The sequence below is a fragment of the Eriocheir sinensis genome, chromosome 3, assembly GCF_024679095.1.
Source record: "Eriocheir sinensis breed Jianghai 21 chromosome 3, ASM2467909v1, whole genome shotgun sequence".
In the NCBI taxonomy this organism is placed as follows: Eukaryota; Metazoa; Arthropoda; class Malacostraca; order Decapoda; family Varunidae; genus Eriocheir; species Eriocheir sinensis.
This window is the reverse complement of record NC_066511.1, coordinates 8,427,790-8,443,885: the sequence shown is the minus strand read 5'-3', so window position 1 is coordinate 8,443,885 and position 16,096 is coordinate 8,427,790. Positions and strand designations below refer to the sequence as shown.

General features: G+C 45.1%; 1 protein-coding gene across 4 annotated transcripts in view; it reads left to right on the top strand.

Annotated features, from left to right (window-relative positions):
* Window positions 1-16,096, top strand: part of LOC127004501 (uncharacterized) — a 110,588-nt gene that overhangs the window by 85,645 nt on the left and 8,847 nt on the right. For 3 of the 4 annotated variants that reach the window (XM_050872293.1, XM_050872310.1, XM_050872300.1), the window contains 4 exons: window positions 10,898-11,085; window positions 12,775-12,870; window positions 13,048-13,251; window positions 14,148-15,078. In XM_050872293.1, the coding sequence (XP_050728250.1) occupies window positions 11,008-11,085; window positions 12,775-12,870; window positions 13,048-13,251; window positions 14,148-15,078 (1,309 nt within the window). In that variant the 5' untranslated portion in view covers window positions 10,898-11,007. Of the gene's footprint in view, window positions 1-1,594; window positions 2,074-10,897; window positions 11,086-12,774; window positions 12,871-13,047; window positions 13,252-14,147; window positions 15,079-16,096 lie in introns of those variants that run through there. The other variant, XM_050872285.1, reaches the window with a different exon arrangement.

Below are 16,096 nucleotides of genomic sequence, written 5' to 3'. Positions count from 1 at the left end.
TTAAGCAACTTATATTTATCTTTACTGGAGGGACGTTGCCGGCATTTCTGTTCTGTTCTGTTCTATCACCTTTACCGTGCAAGCTGAAGTTTCAAAGACGTTCTCAGTGGATAAGATAGCGTAGCGTAGGTAATGTTGAGTCTTGTAGAGTCATGTTAACTGTAAGGTTACCTCATGATAAATGATAACTACAAGTCTACCTCATGATGACTGTAGGATCACCGTATGATTAATGTAGGGGGCTGAGACGTGGAGAGGCTGATAGACGCGAATACCTGATGATAACAGTGACAAGCTTTCTCAAGAGAGTGACATGAAGACATTATAATTAACTGTAATCACCATTCTCTGATAACTCTTCCTCTTTATATTTTTTTTTATTGGAGCAGCAAGTTTGCGGGCGCCTTCATTGCGTTTCTTAAGCCCCTGGTCTGTCTGCTTTACCGTGCAGAAAAAAAAGGTCTGCTATGTGATCCCCTAGGTCTAGGACACGGAGAACCTGATAAACGCTAGTGGGGCGGAGGAGTGATCGTCTAGTAATGTAACAATACACGGGCCCTACACATACCGGCGTTGCTGCAGAGCTGCGCAGGTTCCCATGGGTGAGCTTTGAGCAACACCTTTGCACTGTCCACGGTGGGGAGATGTGAAGGCAGGGAGTCAATCCATTAGCGTCTAGAAGGTTGAGAAAGTTGTATAAGGGGAGGAGGGAAAAGCTGGAAGAGGCCAGTAAGATTTTGTTCGTGAGCTTTTGAATCAAGCAAATGGGTACTGGGTCGGGATTAGCCTAAGTTGAAGTGTGATTGATGGGAGTTGCTATATGGGGGCTGGAAGATGTCAGGTTCATAAGGATGAGCTTTAAATTACACCAACAACTATATTGGGACTGGACCAATGCTAGTTCAGGGTAGGGAGGAGTGAGGGGTGAGGCGTAGCCCTTGTCATCATGATGGTTAAAGAGATAGTGCACGCAGTTTAGTTTTGACGCTGCCTTCTTGCCGGTGAGCTTTGAGTGACAACTACAACTGTATTGGGGAAAGCTCAGGGTAGGGAGGCGTGAGGGGTAGAGTACGGTAAGCCCCTCAGCTTCTAGAAGGTTAGAAAGGCGGTCGGGATACGCGGTTGAGTTTTCGACGCTGCTCTCTTGATGCTGTGAGGCTAATGAAGGATAATGATTCTTTCTCTCTCTCTCTCTCTCTCTCTCTCTCTCTCTCTCTCTCTCTCTCTCTCTCTCTCTCTCTCTCTCTCGTACGTGGGGCGTCTCCCCTTCCAGCCCAGACCCGCCCTGAAATAGTGAACGAGCGTCTGATGGACTGGACCAAAGCACAGCCGCCGGCCTTGATAAACTAAAGGTTCCACCAGAAAAGCTCTTCGGGCTTATAGAAGAGAAAGACAGAGGGGAGGAGAGAGGGGAAAGAATTCTTGTGAATCTATCTCAGTAGATTTGATCAGCGGTAATGGTTTTGGTGTTTTGGGGTTGAGTTGCAGGAGCGGCGTCAGCATCCATCAGGGTGCTGGAGATGGTGGTGCCGGGAGCCTGATCAATAGTGTCGCGCTGCCGCCCGCTCTCCTCTTCTACCCAACAACAGATCAGTGGCAGTGGTCATGTCACTTTTCACTAATGCCCATAACAGATACATAAACCCCGATTCAACAAAGTGCGATAATAAGCGTTAGATATTCCCTGACACGTGAATTCAATGGGGGATGAATTACGCAGTACGATAACAGTTTAGGTCGTGAAAGGCAGGAGAGGGGAAGTCCGTGAGAATAAATGTATTTCTCACACAGTGACTCGCTCATACACTTGTGTGGTGCAAAAAAGAAAAAATTGCATGCATTACCCCGCCACGTCTTGCTCTGTGAGCCTCGAGTCGCGGGAGTGAAGAGAGAAACCTGAATTTAGTGATTATCCCATCCTGATGCCCTGCCCAGAAATTCGTGACAATTCTTTGTGGTTTTTTTTTCATCACACCTGCTATAGCGTGGCAGCAAGCACACACTGTGGCGGCTCGACTCCTTAGAGAGACTGAGATACACGCAAGGAGTCAGATGTCAAGTACCAATACTCAGGTAGGTTGTTCAGTGTGGCAGAGACTTGATGGCCTACCTATATGTTGGGTCTGTACTCTTTATTCGCGGTATTGTGCTGTTATGTGAATGGACAATGCAGTGAATGAACAATGCAGTGAATGAACAATGCAGTGTGTGGAAAGATTGTTACTCATGAATACTGCTTTATGCTTTGTCTCCTTCACAAGCCCGTGTGTATTATATTTCATACGTGCTGCGATTGCTTCAGAGGACACACACACACACACACACACACACACACACACACACACACACACACACACGTTAAAAAAATAGTTAATAAGTTTTCTCCTCAACCCGCCGCCGATAAGAAACTCGTCGAGCTCACCTGCCATACATACTCGGTCCAGACGTTACTTAATGAGCTGTAAAAAAAGTGAAATGCACCTGGGAATGAAAAAAAAGGTAAATCCCAACAGATGCTCTTTACGGTAGCCACTTAAAGGGGAGGGACCAGACAGCCGGGCCAGTCTGGCGGCGGCTGTCGAGCTGCCGCCAATGCTCGCCGCACCTGCCGATACCTGCATACTTTTGACACCCACGAGCCCCTCCATCCCTTCCATCCTCTCCCCATTACCCATACACATATACATACAAACATACACATTCGCGTGCACAGATCTCCCTCCGAAACACACACACACACACACACACACACACACACACACACACACACACACACACACACACACACACTTTTCCCCAACAAGTCTACACATTGTACTCTTTGGTGTATCAGAGAGTCATACAGAAAAGAGGAAGATTTCAAAATAGTCAGATTTAATTTCGAAGCCATCCTGATTATCTGCTTGAAATGGTTCGTCATAGGAAAGAGGAAATGCTGTAGTAGGAATATTTCCGAGGTTTATTACTATGAAATGATGAACCAATTAAAGATATTGCGAATGTAAATCATCGCCTCGCAAAGTGACTGCCGCCAACAGTCAGGCCACTACTCTAAATTCGGTTCAAATACATGTCTACTGATAATGCTGCTGATTACATAAAGGCAGACAAAGTGCCTTTCCAGGGGCAGGGTAAATATCATATATGCACTGAACGAAAACCTAGAAAAAAATAACACCGCTTTGTCTCTAAAACATTCAGCACAAAATTTGTGTCACGGCTGCAACAGCCGTGACATGTTTTATATCCCAGTTCAAGATGATTTTTTTTCCCAAAAAATTGTTCGTGCCGGCAATTCTGCGCCGTTTGAACTATGTAGTGTAGAAATGTTAGCACATTTAAATCAATAGTTAATTCGTCCAATAAACCTTTGATTGGTGTTGCTCTCATATTTTTTATTGAACTGAATATATTAACTTTTTTCTTAAACATTTTTAGTGTTTGATTCTGTCAGCTGGGCAGAATACTTATTATAATATACAATAAGTCTGTCTTCTACTTTATTCAATTTATTTTGGATTATTTGAGGTGTTTCGGGGTTACGAACTTTGGGACTTAAATACTATTTGTACTCCTACTGCTCTAAACTGTATTAATAATAGTAATAATAATGATAATAATAATAATAATAATAATAATAATAATAATAATAATAATAATAATAATAATAATAATAATAGCAATAAGGATGATAACAACAACAACAATAATAACAATAATGATAAAATGATTCTGTGCTCAGAGAAAATATAACGAAAAACCCAAGAACCACATCCTTTGGTCATAACCGTCGTGTAATTACCTACTACCTCTGTTTCATAACCTTTACTTTCGAGCGAAAACAAGTGTTACGAAGTGCATGCATGTGTGTGTGTGTGTGTGTGTGTGTGTGTGTGTGTGTGTAAAGAGAGAGAGAGAGAGAGAGAGAGAGAGAGAGAGAGAAATGTGTTACCATGCAGCGACTGGTGTGTGTAAGATATATTCATCCTTTCGTTTGCACCATTCCAGTAAGTTCATAGCGGAGGGAAGAAAAAATTACCTGGAAAATGGAGTCGAAGTGCGAAAAAAAAAAAAAACTGACAAAATAACGGTCGATAACGAAACTACTTTGACAACATTCATTTATTTATGCCTTGGCTCGACTCCCCTACGTGGCCTGTTTCCGTGATATGAATGCTAATATTAATGGTGTGAAGAAATTTCCAAACGTACATATAAATTATTCTCGCATTGCTTGTTTATTTACCTATACAGCAAGAGCAAGCGTGACCATATAGGGCGTCGTCAGGTTCCTGTATATAAAGGAAGGATGCTTCATAACCTCTCACCAGTATTATCAGGCTATTGGATATTCGTCTTCTTGTGCTGTTTCTTGTTGTTCTGTTCAGCTTCTTTTTTTGTATTTTCTATCTTCTTTTCTCCTCTCGTGCTGTGTTATTTTGGCATCCTGTTTGTTTTCTTTCGTATTTTTGTCTTCTTTTCTCTTCTCTCCTTCTTGTTGTCATTGTTTTCTCTTGTTACTTCTATCTTTGTTCTCTCTTGTATTTCTTGCCTCCTTTTCTTTTCACGTATTTTTCTGCAATTTTTTTTTTTTTTTTGTCATCTGCTTGTTTTCTTTCGTGTGTTTTGTCTTCCTTTTTTTTCTTCTTTTTTCGTCTTCTTATCCTCTGTTTCCTGTTGTCCTATTTGGTATCTTTCATGTTTCTTCCGTCGTCTTGTCTTTCCTCGTCTTCTTGTTCTACGTTGTTGGCTGTCCTCCTCCTCATCTTTTTGTGTGTGTGTGTCTTCCGTTTTCTTTTCTTTTCTCTTCTTCTTGTGATGTTTATTGTTGTTTGCTCTATTTCTAGTTTATCGTGTCTTCCTTTCCCGTCTTCTTTTCCTCTACTTCCTGCTGTCCTATTTGTTTTCCTTCGTGTTTCTTGAGCCTTCTTTTTTTCTGCGATGAAGGAACGTCGTCACTTGGTATCTGTACAAACTAGTATGGTTTCAGAGCAAATAGAAATGGGTGTGGATGTGTGGATGAGGGGGGATGTACGTGTGTGTGTGTGTGTGTGTGTGTGTGTGTGTGTGTGTGCGCGCCAATGACCATCCCACTACTACCATGCCTGAACAAAGGAGTGCCACACCCTGCGAAGGGCACACGAGGGTCGCAAGTGGCCCTCCTCCACCTCTCTGCCCCGGGCTTAAAGAGGGGTCGGGAGAGCAGGGGCCGCCTTCAGGGAGGAGACGCCCACTCTCCTCTTGATGGCCTGCTCTGCTCTCCTGCCTAAAGGTCACGTGACGTCAAAACCAGAAACCTTTTTACAGAATAACGCCAACCTTGAGGCAGTGTGTAGGCCGCGTCAACACAGCCTCGGGTCAACATGGTCGCGTGTGTTTGCCTCTGGCTCGCCCTGGGCAACATGTAAAATGAGAGAGTTCGGCGCCCCTAAATCACTAATGTTCACTTTTTTTTTTTTTTTAAGTATAGTCTAAGTATGGTGGGTTGCGCAGTGTCCCGATATCTGTCTTCACCCATCTAAAGACAGCGATTAATAGACAAACAGACAAATTAAGAAAATTATCTCAATGGAAAAATGATCTCGTCTTGTTGCGCAGTGTCTGAATTGCGTAAACTTTTTAAGGGTTGAGAACAATTTTTTTTTTTCTTCGCTCGCAGAATGTTACCAAGATCGTTACGCACGCACCTCGCTTATTTTGGGAAATCGTCAGACATGGAGGATTTTCGCAGTGACAAAGCCCAGAATTCCTTCTCAATCCAGGCACTGTCATTCCGTTAGTATATGCAAATTGAACAACTGCCTGGCCGTAAATTGAAGATTCTCTCTCTCTCTCTCTCTCTCTCTCTCTCTCTCTCTCTCTCTCTCTCTCTCTCTCTCTCTCTCTCTCTCTCTGTAATGGCCCGAAATGTACTACAGTTGTAATCGTATTTTTCCCCAAGTAAATCAAGTCAACATGGGATGTTTGCTCAACTTGATATGTGTTCATACACATGGTTACGTAGGTTTTTCAGATCTGAGCGAGGAAAGAAAGGAAAGGGAAGAAAATGAAAAAAGAGCGAGAGGAAGAGAAAGAGAGGAAAGAAGAAAAGGAGAGAGACGGAGAAGTGAGAGAGAGAGAGAGAGAGAGAGAGAGAGAGAGAGAGAGAGAGAGAGAGAGAGAGAGAGAGAGAATACTAATATGCAAAACACACCATAAACATGATATGTATATATATATATAATAGAAGTTTCTACAGTTTATCAGTAAAATAATAGTTGTTGAAAAACTTTTTCTAAATAATCTTAAGCCAGGAGTGACACCACGTAATTACGTAAATGAATGCAGCTCAGCTGTGTTGGAATATAAGCGATGTCAACTCTCCGTCTCGCTCAGTCACCATCATTCTGTGGTAGGGTGTACATCGTCTCTCTCATTCCTTGGCAAATATTTCAGTAAGTTACAGAACTTACAGACTTTAAGTTAAGAAACTACTTATAATTTTATCCGTATGTTTAAGTATGTAGCATAATGTAGGACAGTGTAGAGCAGTCTGGATACTGAGTGATAGAGAGAGAGATGAAGCTATGAACGCGTCTAGTTCTCGTATGACAGGGCTGGACCGCTGGGCCCTGGGGTAGGGAAGGGAAGAAGAAGAAGAATTGGTCAAATTCTAAAATCCTGATCCCCCCAGCTGGATGGGCTCACTTCGCTCGCCAAATGGTAGGGGCCCAATGACACTCATAGTACCAGGGCCCAGTGATGGCTCTCCCTGGCCCTGTATATATATATATATATATATATATATATATATATATATATATATATATATCTATATATATATATATATATATATATACACGCACACACACATACACAGTTAGCAGTTAGCAAGTTCAGAAGAGCAGTCAGCGTGAAAATAGCGATAGAAGATAGAAAGAGAGGCAACATCGCGACGGAATTTAAGAGGTAGAAAACTATCAGTAGGAGGAGGAGAGCTAATGAGACGAAGAGCCTCTGTCCAGAAGAGCTGTGTGAGTGGAGCCCCCCCACACGTGAGATGTATACTCCATACGAGGGCGGACAAGCTGTGGCGGTGGCTGGAAGGATAGCGAGACGGCCCCGTGTCCAGGAAGACGTGAGTTCAATCCCCGACCGGTCCCACCAAGCTGGGATTTTTCAGCCGCCGCCGAGTGGCTTAAAACTACCCACATGCTGTCCAGAAGACCACCTATCAACCCGGACTCTAGATTCTAGGATCAAAGATGAGCTCTGGGCGGGCAGCTTGAGCCAATGCAAGATGGCGCCACTATAAACACTCGCCTGCGCCAGAACGGGCTGGGCCGACCATCAGGACCCACCGGAAAGAAGCCTTGGACCGACCATCAGGATCCACCGGGAACAAGCCTACCGGCGCAATAGGCCCAAAAAAAAAAAAAAAAAAAAAAAGGCCCCTGTATATGGATAGCAACTGCGCAGGGGAGAAGAACTGGCGGAGACGATACAGAACGCCCAACCTCGAGGAAGCCGATTTTGCGAGAGAGGAGATGTGAAGTTTCCAGTTGAGATTTTGAGATAAGGATAAACCGAGGATATTTAGTGTTGAAGAAGGTGACAGCTGAGTGTTGCCGAAGAATAGGGGATAGGTGTTTGGATGATTGTGTCGAGTTGATAGGTGGAGAAATTGAGTTTTTGAGGCATTGAAGGACACAAGGTTCCTTCTACCCCAATCGGAAATGATAACAAGGTCTGAGGTTAAGCGTTCTGCAGCCTCCAGTCTGGAGTCGTGTACTTCCTATTGGAATATCCTTCTATTGAAAGAAATTGAATAATGCAGAGTGGAGTCGTCGGCGTATGATTGGACAGGACAGTTTGTTATGGAAAGAAGATCATTGATGAATAACAGGAAGAGAGTGGGTGATAGGACAGAGCCCTGTGGAACACCACAGTTGATAGGTTTAGGGGAAGAACAGTGACCGTCTAACACCGCAGAGACAGAACAAGGAAACTGGAGATAAAGGAACAGAGAGAGGGATAGAATCCGAAAGAGGGCAGTTTAGAAAGCAAAGACTTGTGCCAGACTCTATCGAAGGCTTTCCATATGTCTAGCGCAACAGAGAAAGTTTCACCGAAACGGCTAAGAAAGGATGACCAAGAGTCAGTTAAGAGAGCAAGAAGATCGCCAGTAGAACGCTCCTTGCGGAACACATACTGGCGATCAGATAGAAGGTTAGAAGTGGAAAGGTGCTTTTGAATCTTCCGGTTAAGGATTGATTAAAAAACTTTAGATAGACAGGAAAGTAAAGCTATAGGGAGGTAGTTTGAGGGATTGGAACGGTCACCCTTCTTTTTTTTTTTTTTTTTTTTTTTTACATTGCGGCCTATTGCGCCGGTAGGCTTCTTCCCGGTGGATCCTGATGGTCGGTCCAAGGTTTCTTTCCGGTGGGTCCTGATGGTCGGCCCAGCCCGTTCTGGCGCAGGCGAGTGTTTATAGTGGCGCCATCTTTCATTGGCTCGTGCTGCCCTCCCAGAGCTCATCTTTGATCCTAGAATCTAGAGTCCGGGTTGATAGGTGGTCTTCTGGACAGCATGTGGGTAGTTTTAAGCCACTCGGCGGCGGCTGAAAAATCCCAGCTTGGTGGCACCGGGCGGGGATTGAACTCGCGTTCTCCTGAACACGGAGCCGTTACTCTGACGACTCAGCCACCGCCCTTAGGCACAGGCTGTACAAAGGCATACTTCCAGCAGGAAGGAAAGGTAGATGATGATAGGCAGAGGCGAAAGAGTTTGACCAGGCAGGGTGTCAGCACAGAAGCACAGTTTTTAAGGACAATAGGAGGCACTCCATCAGGTCCATAAGCCTTCTGAGAGTTGAGGCCAGAGAGGGCATAGAAAACATCATTACGAAGAATCTTAATAACAGGCATAAAGGAGTCAGAGGGGGGATGAGTAGGAGGAATATCCCCAGAATCGTCCAGGGTGGAGTTCTTACAGAGAGTTTGAGCGAAGAGTTCAGCCTTAGAGATAGCTGAGACGGCAGTGTTGCCTTCAGGGTTAAGGAGAGGAGGGAAAGAGGAAGAAGTGAAATTGGAGGAGATATTTTTGGCTAGGTGCCAGAAGTCACGGGAAGAATTAGAACAAGCAAAGTGTTGACATTTTCTATTGATGAAAGAGGTTTTGGTAAGTCGGAGAATAGATTTGGCATGATTTCAGGCTGAAATGTAAAGTTCATGATTAGTAGGAGTGCGAAGGCTCTGGTACCTTTTGTGAGCTGCCTCTCTATCTTTAATAGCACGAGAACAAGCAATATTAAACCAAGGCTTTTTGCATGAGGAGTAGAGAAAGAACGTGGAATGTATGCCTCCATTCCAGAGACAATCACCTCTGTGATGCGCTGGGCACACACAGAGGGGTCTCTATCCTGGAAGCAGTAATCATTCCACGGGAAATCGGAAAAGTACATCCTCAGGTCGTCCCACCGAGCTAAAGCAAAATGCCAGAAGCATCGCCTCTTCGGTGGGTCCAGAAGATGAATAGGAGCGATAGGACAGGATGCAGAAATAAGGTTATGATCGGAGGAGCCCAACGGAGAGAACAGTTTGACAGAGTAAGCAGAAGGATTAGAGGTAAGGAGGAGGTCTAGAATGTTGGGCCTGTCTCCAAGACGGTCGGGAATACGTGTAGGGTGCTGAACCAACTGCTCTAGGTCGTTGAGGAGAGCAAAGTTGTAGGCTTGTTCACCAGGCTGGTCAGTGAAAGAGGATGAAAGCCAAAGCTGGTGGTGAACATTGAAATCTCCCAAGATGGAGATTTCAGCGAAGGGAGAGTGGGTCAAGATGTGCTCCACTTTAGAGTTCAAATAGTCAAAGAATTTTACATAGTTAGTAGAGTTAGGTAAGAGATAAACAGCACAGATGTATTTAGTAATAGAATGACAATGAAGTCTTAGCCAGATGGTGGAAAATTCAGAAGAGTCAAGGTCGTGGGCACGAGAGCAAGTGATGTCGTTGCGCACGTAGGCGCAACATCCAGCTTTGGATTGAAATTTAGGATTGAGATAGTAGGAGGGAACAGAGTAGAGATTGCTAGCAGTAGCCTCAGAAACCTGTGTTTCGGTGAGGAAGAGAAGGTGAGGTTTAGAGGAGGAGAGATGGTGTTCCACAGAATGGAAATTAGAACTAAGATCGCGAATGTTGCAGAAATTGATAAGGAGGAGGTTCGAGAAGTTATCAGGACACCTCTCAAGTCGGCAGCCAGAAGGGGAGTCCTCCCTGGGGGAATTTATGGTCCCCCCTCAGGCGGGGACTCCGAGGCAGTGTTATTGTGCGCCATTTTGAATTTTGAATATTGGGAAAAGGTGTGTGTGTTGTGTGAATGTAGTGTGGTGTAGAAAGAGCAAGGATCTGCATGTCTTTAGAGAGCATGCTGAACTACTCCCTAGTGTTGATGAGACAAAAGGGAAATGGTTAGTGAGGACGTGGGAGGGGTCTTTGAAGGGCTTCAGCACCCTCCTCGCTTTCCATATATCCTCACCGGGAGTAGCTCACGCCCGTTCGGTAGGTGTCTTCCTACCCACTCCTAACATATATATATATATATATATATATATATATATATATATATATATATATATATATATATATATATATATATATATATATATATATATATATATATATATACGTATATATCAAACAAGATATGCAACCGCTTCATCGTTACCAGTCAAGCACAGTTATAGACAAAAGAAACGTGTGTGTGTGTGTGTGTGTGTGTGTGTGTGTGTGTGTGTGTGTGTGTGTGTGTGTGTGTGTGTGTGTGTGTGCGCGCACTCTCTCACATCATGTAAATTAAACTCTCGATCCAGCAAGGCAAGAAAAGAAAAATGCACTCACGTAATTCCTTCCCTTCGCTGCAGGGGTGAGGCGCCCGCCGGAGCGGGCAGCGGGCGAGGGAGGCACCGGCGGGGAGGCCGTGCTGGCAGGAGAGTCATGAAGGGGCGCCTAGTGTGCAGCCCTGAGCCTGGCCATGAACACCAGCACCCAGTCCGGCCCTGATCAGGCCCCGACGCTAATCCGCATCAGCCCCAAGAGGATAAAGACACAGGTAGGCCTCGTAAAGTATGTGATCCACGCCATCGCAACGCATTAGTGTGTCAGTATTATGGGAACTTCCTGCCCATTTTGTAAAGGACATAGAAACACAATGGTCTATTTGAATCGCTCTGTTCTCTCTCTCTCTCTCTCTCTCTCTCTCTCTCTCTCTCTCTCTCTCTCTCTCTCTCTCTCTCTCTCTCTCTCTCTCTCTCTCTCTCTCTCTCTCTCTCTTCCTAGAATTAGTCTGGACTATGGGGTCTGTGTGGTCTGATTTTCTTTGTAAATCTTTGTATATCTCTCTCTCTCTCTCTCTCTCTCTCTCTCTCTCTCTCTCTCTCTCTCTCTCTCTCTCTCTCTCTCTCTCTCTCTCTCTCTCTCTCTCTCTCTCTCTCTCTCTCTCTCTCTCTCTCTCTCTCTCTCTCTCTCTCTTCCTAGCTTTTTTGGACAGAGTGGAGTCTAAGGCTTTCGTCTCATCTCTCTCTCTCTCTCTCTCTCTCTCTCTCTCTCTCTCTCTCTCTCTCTCTCTCTCTCTCTCTCTCTCTCTCTCTCTCTCTCTCTCTCTCTCTCTCTCTTCTGAACTCTAACTGCGTGCCTCTCTCTCTCTCTCTCTCCCGCGGCCCCGCTGCACACGACTTTCTACTCATGCTCATTCCTTTACTGTCCAAATCCCTTACGCACAAGTTAACCAGCATCTTCACTTTTTCATCCCTCACGCAGGTAAACTCTGGAACAATCTTCCTTCATCTGTATTTCCTCCTGCCTGCGACTTGAACTCTTTCAAGAGGAGTATATCAGGACACCTCTCCTCCCGAAACTAACCTATCTTCCGGCCACTCCTCTGAAATCTTTTATAGGAGCAGCGAGTAGCTGGCTTTTTTTCATTACTGTTCCCTTTTTTGTTTGTTTTTTGCCCTTGAGCTGTTTCCTCTGGTGTAAACAAAAATTGTAGAAAGGGTGAGAAGTACGTAAACGGGGTAAAATATCTAATATCACCTCTCCATCTCACACACTGCTTTGTCACTCTGTTGGCGCTCGAGAACTATATCTGATGTGCTTATAGTATGAGTTTTTTTCTGCAGGCTTTATTTCTCATCTACCTGAAAACGCTGGCTGAATATTTATGTCTATTATTTTTGTATAATTGTTATTTTTTTCTGGCCCTTTCCTGGTCATAACGTGTGTGTGACTACGTCCCTCTGTCTGAATTTCCTCTAGCTATGTTATTATTCATTTTCTGTGTTGGTTTCTGTATTTGTAAAACCATGGATGTGTGTGTGACAAGAATCAGTATTCTAAGACGTTTCCTTCTCCCACATCAATTATTTCTTTAAGCCAAAAAATAGGTTAACCACGTTCTCATGAATGTTTCTTCACGTTCATGATAGAGAGGCTTTGTCAAATTACCACCAGGCTCATCAAACTATAACCATAGGAATCCCAACAATTCCTATGAAAGCCTAATGTAATGTATGTGCTTGGGCGCCGAAATATTTAACAATGTAGGTCCTTCTGGCAGCGTTTCCTTTCTTTTTCTCAAGTTCACTAGGTTGCGTACTGATTTCTTTTTTTGTGTGTAAAACTATAAAAGTTTGTGTGACTACGTGCCAATGTATTTCCTCTCGTTATGGGCGATTCTTAGGCGCCTGCTTTGGTCTGTGTATTGTAAACCCATGGAGTGTTGTGCCCCCTTATCCCGCAGGTGACGCAGACGGTGCGGTATCGGCCCGTCAGGTCACTGCTGCTCCTGGGGCTTCTGGTGCTCGTGTCTCTCTTCGTTCTCTTCACGCTCTCGCAGGTGGGTGGTTCTTCCTGCTCTTTAATAACCGGGTGACTGATGTGTGAATATAGTCATTGTCCATTACCGTTTCAAAGCACTATAACCATGGTCTCTCCAGTCTTGTGTAAGACTTTTATTACAATACAATGTTAGAAAAGTAGTCTTTATAGAGTATGTTTTTTTTTCTTCCACAAGATGGCTGTGGTACAACACACGATGATGGCCCACTTGGGGAGAGGCGTGGCTCCAGGACTGGCGGGCGGCGGCGGCGGCGGTGCCGGGGCGGCGCCAAGTGGTGGGGGGGGAAGGGGGCCAAAGGGACCACAGCGACCTTGGCGTAGTCAGTTCAATCAGTTCAAGATTGAGCCGCTCCTTGTACGCAATGCCCCGTCCGTGGAGGTGAGTGAAGGTCTCACACACACACACACACACACACACACACACACACACACATGCACACACCGCACCGATAGCTCAGTGGATGAAGCTCTGCCCTGTCAGGCTCCGGCCTAGCAGGTTCAGGTTCGAGCCCCGTTCAGATCTGGATTTTTCCGCTGACAAGGAGCGGTTACTGCCCCCCCTTGAGCAAGGGGGATGGGGCGTGTGGTGTGTGAAGGTCCTGACAGTACCCAAATATCGACAATAATGAGCTTGCTCTAATCGGGAGGTTATTAATGACGATGACAATTTCAGCTCGTGATCAGGCCGTGGTGATGGTGAATTACACACACACACACACACACACACACACACACACACACACACACACACACACACACAAGTGAGTCAGGGATGAAGGACCAGATAAAATTCAGACCAAAAAATATTTAACAAGGGGCACGAAAGACTGCCCATCCGCCTGTACTCCGTCCAGGAATCGAACCCGGATCTCGTTTGTGAGGCGAGTATGCTAACCACTGCACTACGGTGTGTGTGTGTGTGTGTGTGTGTGTGTGTCATTAGAATAAGCAGACTAAGATAACAGTGAGTATGCCTTATATGGAGTTAATGGACAAGAGTATCACTAAGATCTACCTTGACCACCACCTCATGGGAACTGACTGATGAAGGTGATCCACTGTATGCATCCCTCTTTTACGAACAGGCCTTTACCACTAACCACACACACAACCCATCTCTTTGGCTCTGTGTCCTTTGACGTTATGTACTAGCTTGAGTAACGAAGACCATTTAAGACATAATATTATATCAGTATCTTTTCTAGTTACAGACATGTACAGAGTTACCACATACATAACCCATCTCATTGTCTCTTTATATGCTTGTTTATGCAGGTCAACTCCGCCATGGCTACCAATCGTCGGGTGGCCAATCAAGTGGCTGCCATCATCGTACGAAACTCCCTTCTGGTCAGCCACTCCGCCCACTCCACTCCTCTCTCCTCCAAGCCACTCCACCCTCAGCAAGACGAATCCCAAACATATCACGTTTCATATAATTCCCCATCGCAAGCAAAGACTAACGTTCACTCGAAAACTTTGAGTTCTTCCTTGCCAAATGGCGCATACAACTCCTCCAGCCATGTTCACCTGACACGCTCTCGGCGGCAAGAGGGGGTGAAGGCGTCTCATCCTATCCAGAGGGCCTCCGCGGTGGGGCAGGGCAGAGCAGGGGTGCCAGTCTCGGGAGAAGGAGGGAGGACGGAGTTGGAGGAAGTGAAGGGTGTTAAGGAAACTATAAGGACAGGAGGTGTAAAAGATGGTTCAGATAAGGGAAAAGTAAGACGTTTCACAGCTTCAGAGGCACACGTAGTCACAAAAACACAGAGTGAGAGTTTACCTAGCAAGAAGAGAGTTGTTAAAGCACCAGTGTTTACGCTCAGGGGATCGAAAAAGCAAAAGATGTGTTATGTTGGCGCTATTAACTGTAACGGACAGAATAGTTCAGCGGTACGAACTAATATTATGACCAATGGTGAAGGCAAAGTTACAAACACAAACAGGAGCAGTGAGAAAGCAAAACACGCACTGCGCACGAACAAAACTAGTCTATTAGGAACCGAAGGATCTAACTCCACCAACACAAAGAGTCTACCGGAACACTTGTACCTGCCCGAGAGCACCTGGTATGAGCCCATAGACAGTGACGGAAGGGACTTGGTGGCGAGGAAAAGTGACGCCGCCAGGAGGAGGAACCTGCCGCCCAAACTCTCCGAAGAACAGCTCAGAAAACTTCCTCTTTGTCCCGAGATTCCTCCAGGACTCAGTGAGTGTTAGCAAGTATTCTTATTTGCACTTTATCTTGATACTATAACCCCTTTTTTGTCATTATTTTTCACATGAGCACTTTTTTTTCTTTGCTGTCAATTTTTTTTTTTTATTTTTTTTTTTTTTTATTTTTTTTTATTTTAGGGGAGGGTGGGGTAGAATCCCTTGACAGAGAGAGTACCGACATAGGCGGCCCTGTGTATATAAAGGTGCTATGACACGGACATTTTCTGGTGTCTTTTATTGGCATCTAGCCGCCGGTACCGGTGGCAAGGAGCGCTCTTCCTATCACACGCGCAACAGATGTTTTCGGCCTCAGCACAGATCAAAACAAGCAGGATGGACTGTGATCGCAGGAGACGCCTTGCCCGAATTGGACTTAATTTGTGCATCGTGACTCATATTTTGGGATACTCCTTTAGAGCTTCTGCTAATTTCTTTAAAACTTCTCTCTTCATATTTCTCTTCGAATAGTTTACATCCCTGGTGTCCCAGAGACACTTGTTTTCCCGATAGACCTCACAGAGGGTGGCAAGAGCATCCTTGGACCAAATAATTTGCTCCATGGCTGATCAATGCCCACACAACAGCTGAGAGAATGTAAACAAAGACGCCCGTTCTGGCTTCAAGCTGACGATCATTGGCGTCTCGTGATTGGCGGCGTCTAGCCACCAATACTGGTGCCAAGATGCCTGTATCGGCGGCAAGATGCCAGTAAAGTTGCCCGTGTGATAGCACCTTAAGGCTGCTGGGCGCCATTATTGGCCCCTCGAGCACCGCGCCAACTTTGAATTGAGGTATCAAAACATCATTTTTCCTATTTTCGGAGCGGACACGGCTGCTTTTTAGGCTTGCGGCTGTAGTAACAGGCCGGAGAGGAGATACAAAGTTTATAAATTCCCTGCAAGTCCACTGAGAAGACAGAATTGTGCTAAGTCAGTCTTCTTGGGAGGAAACCATCTCGTTGGTCAGGTTTATGCCAGATATGCAGTGTGTGTGTTTTGCTATAATAACTG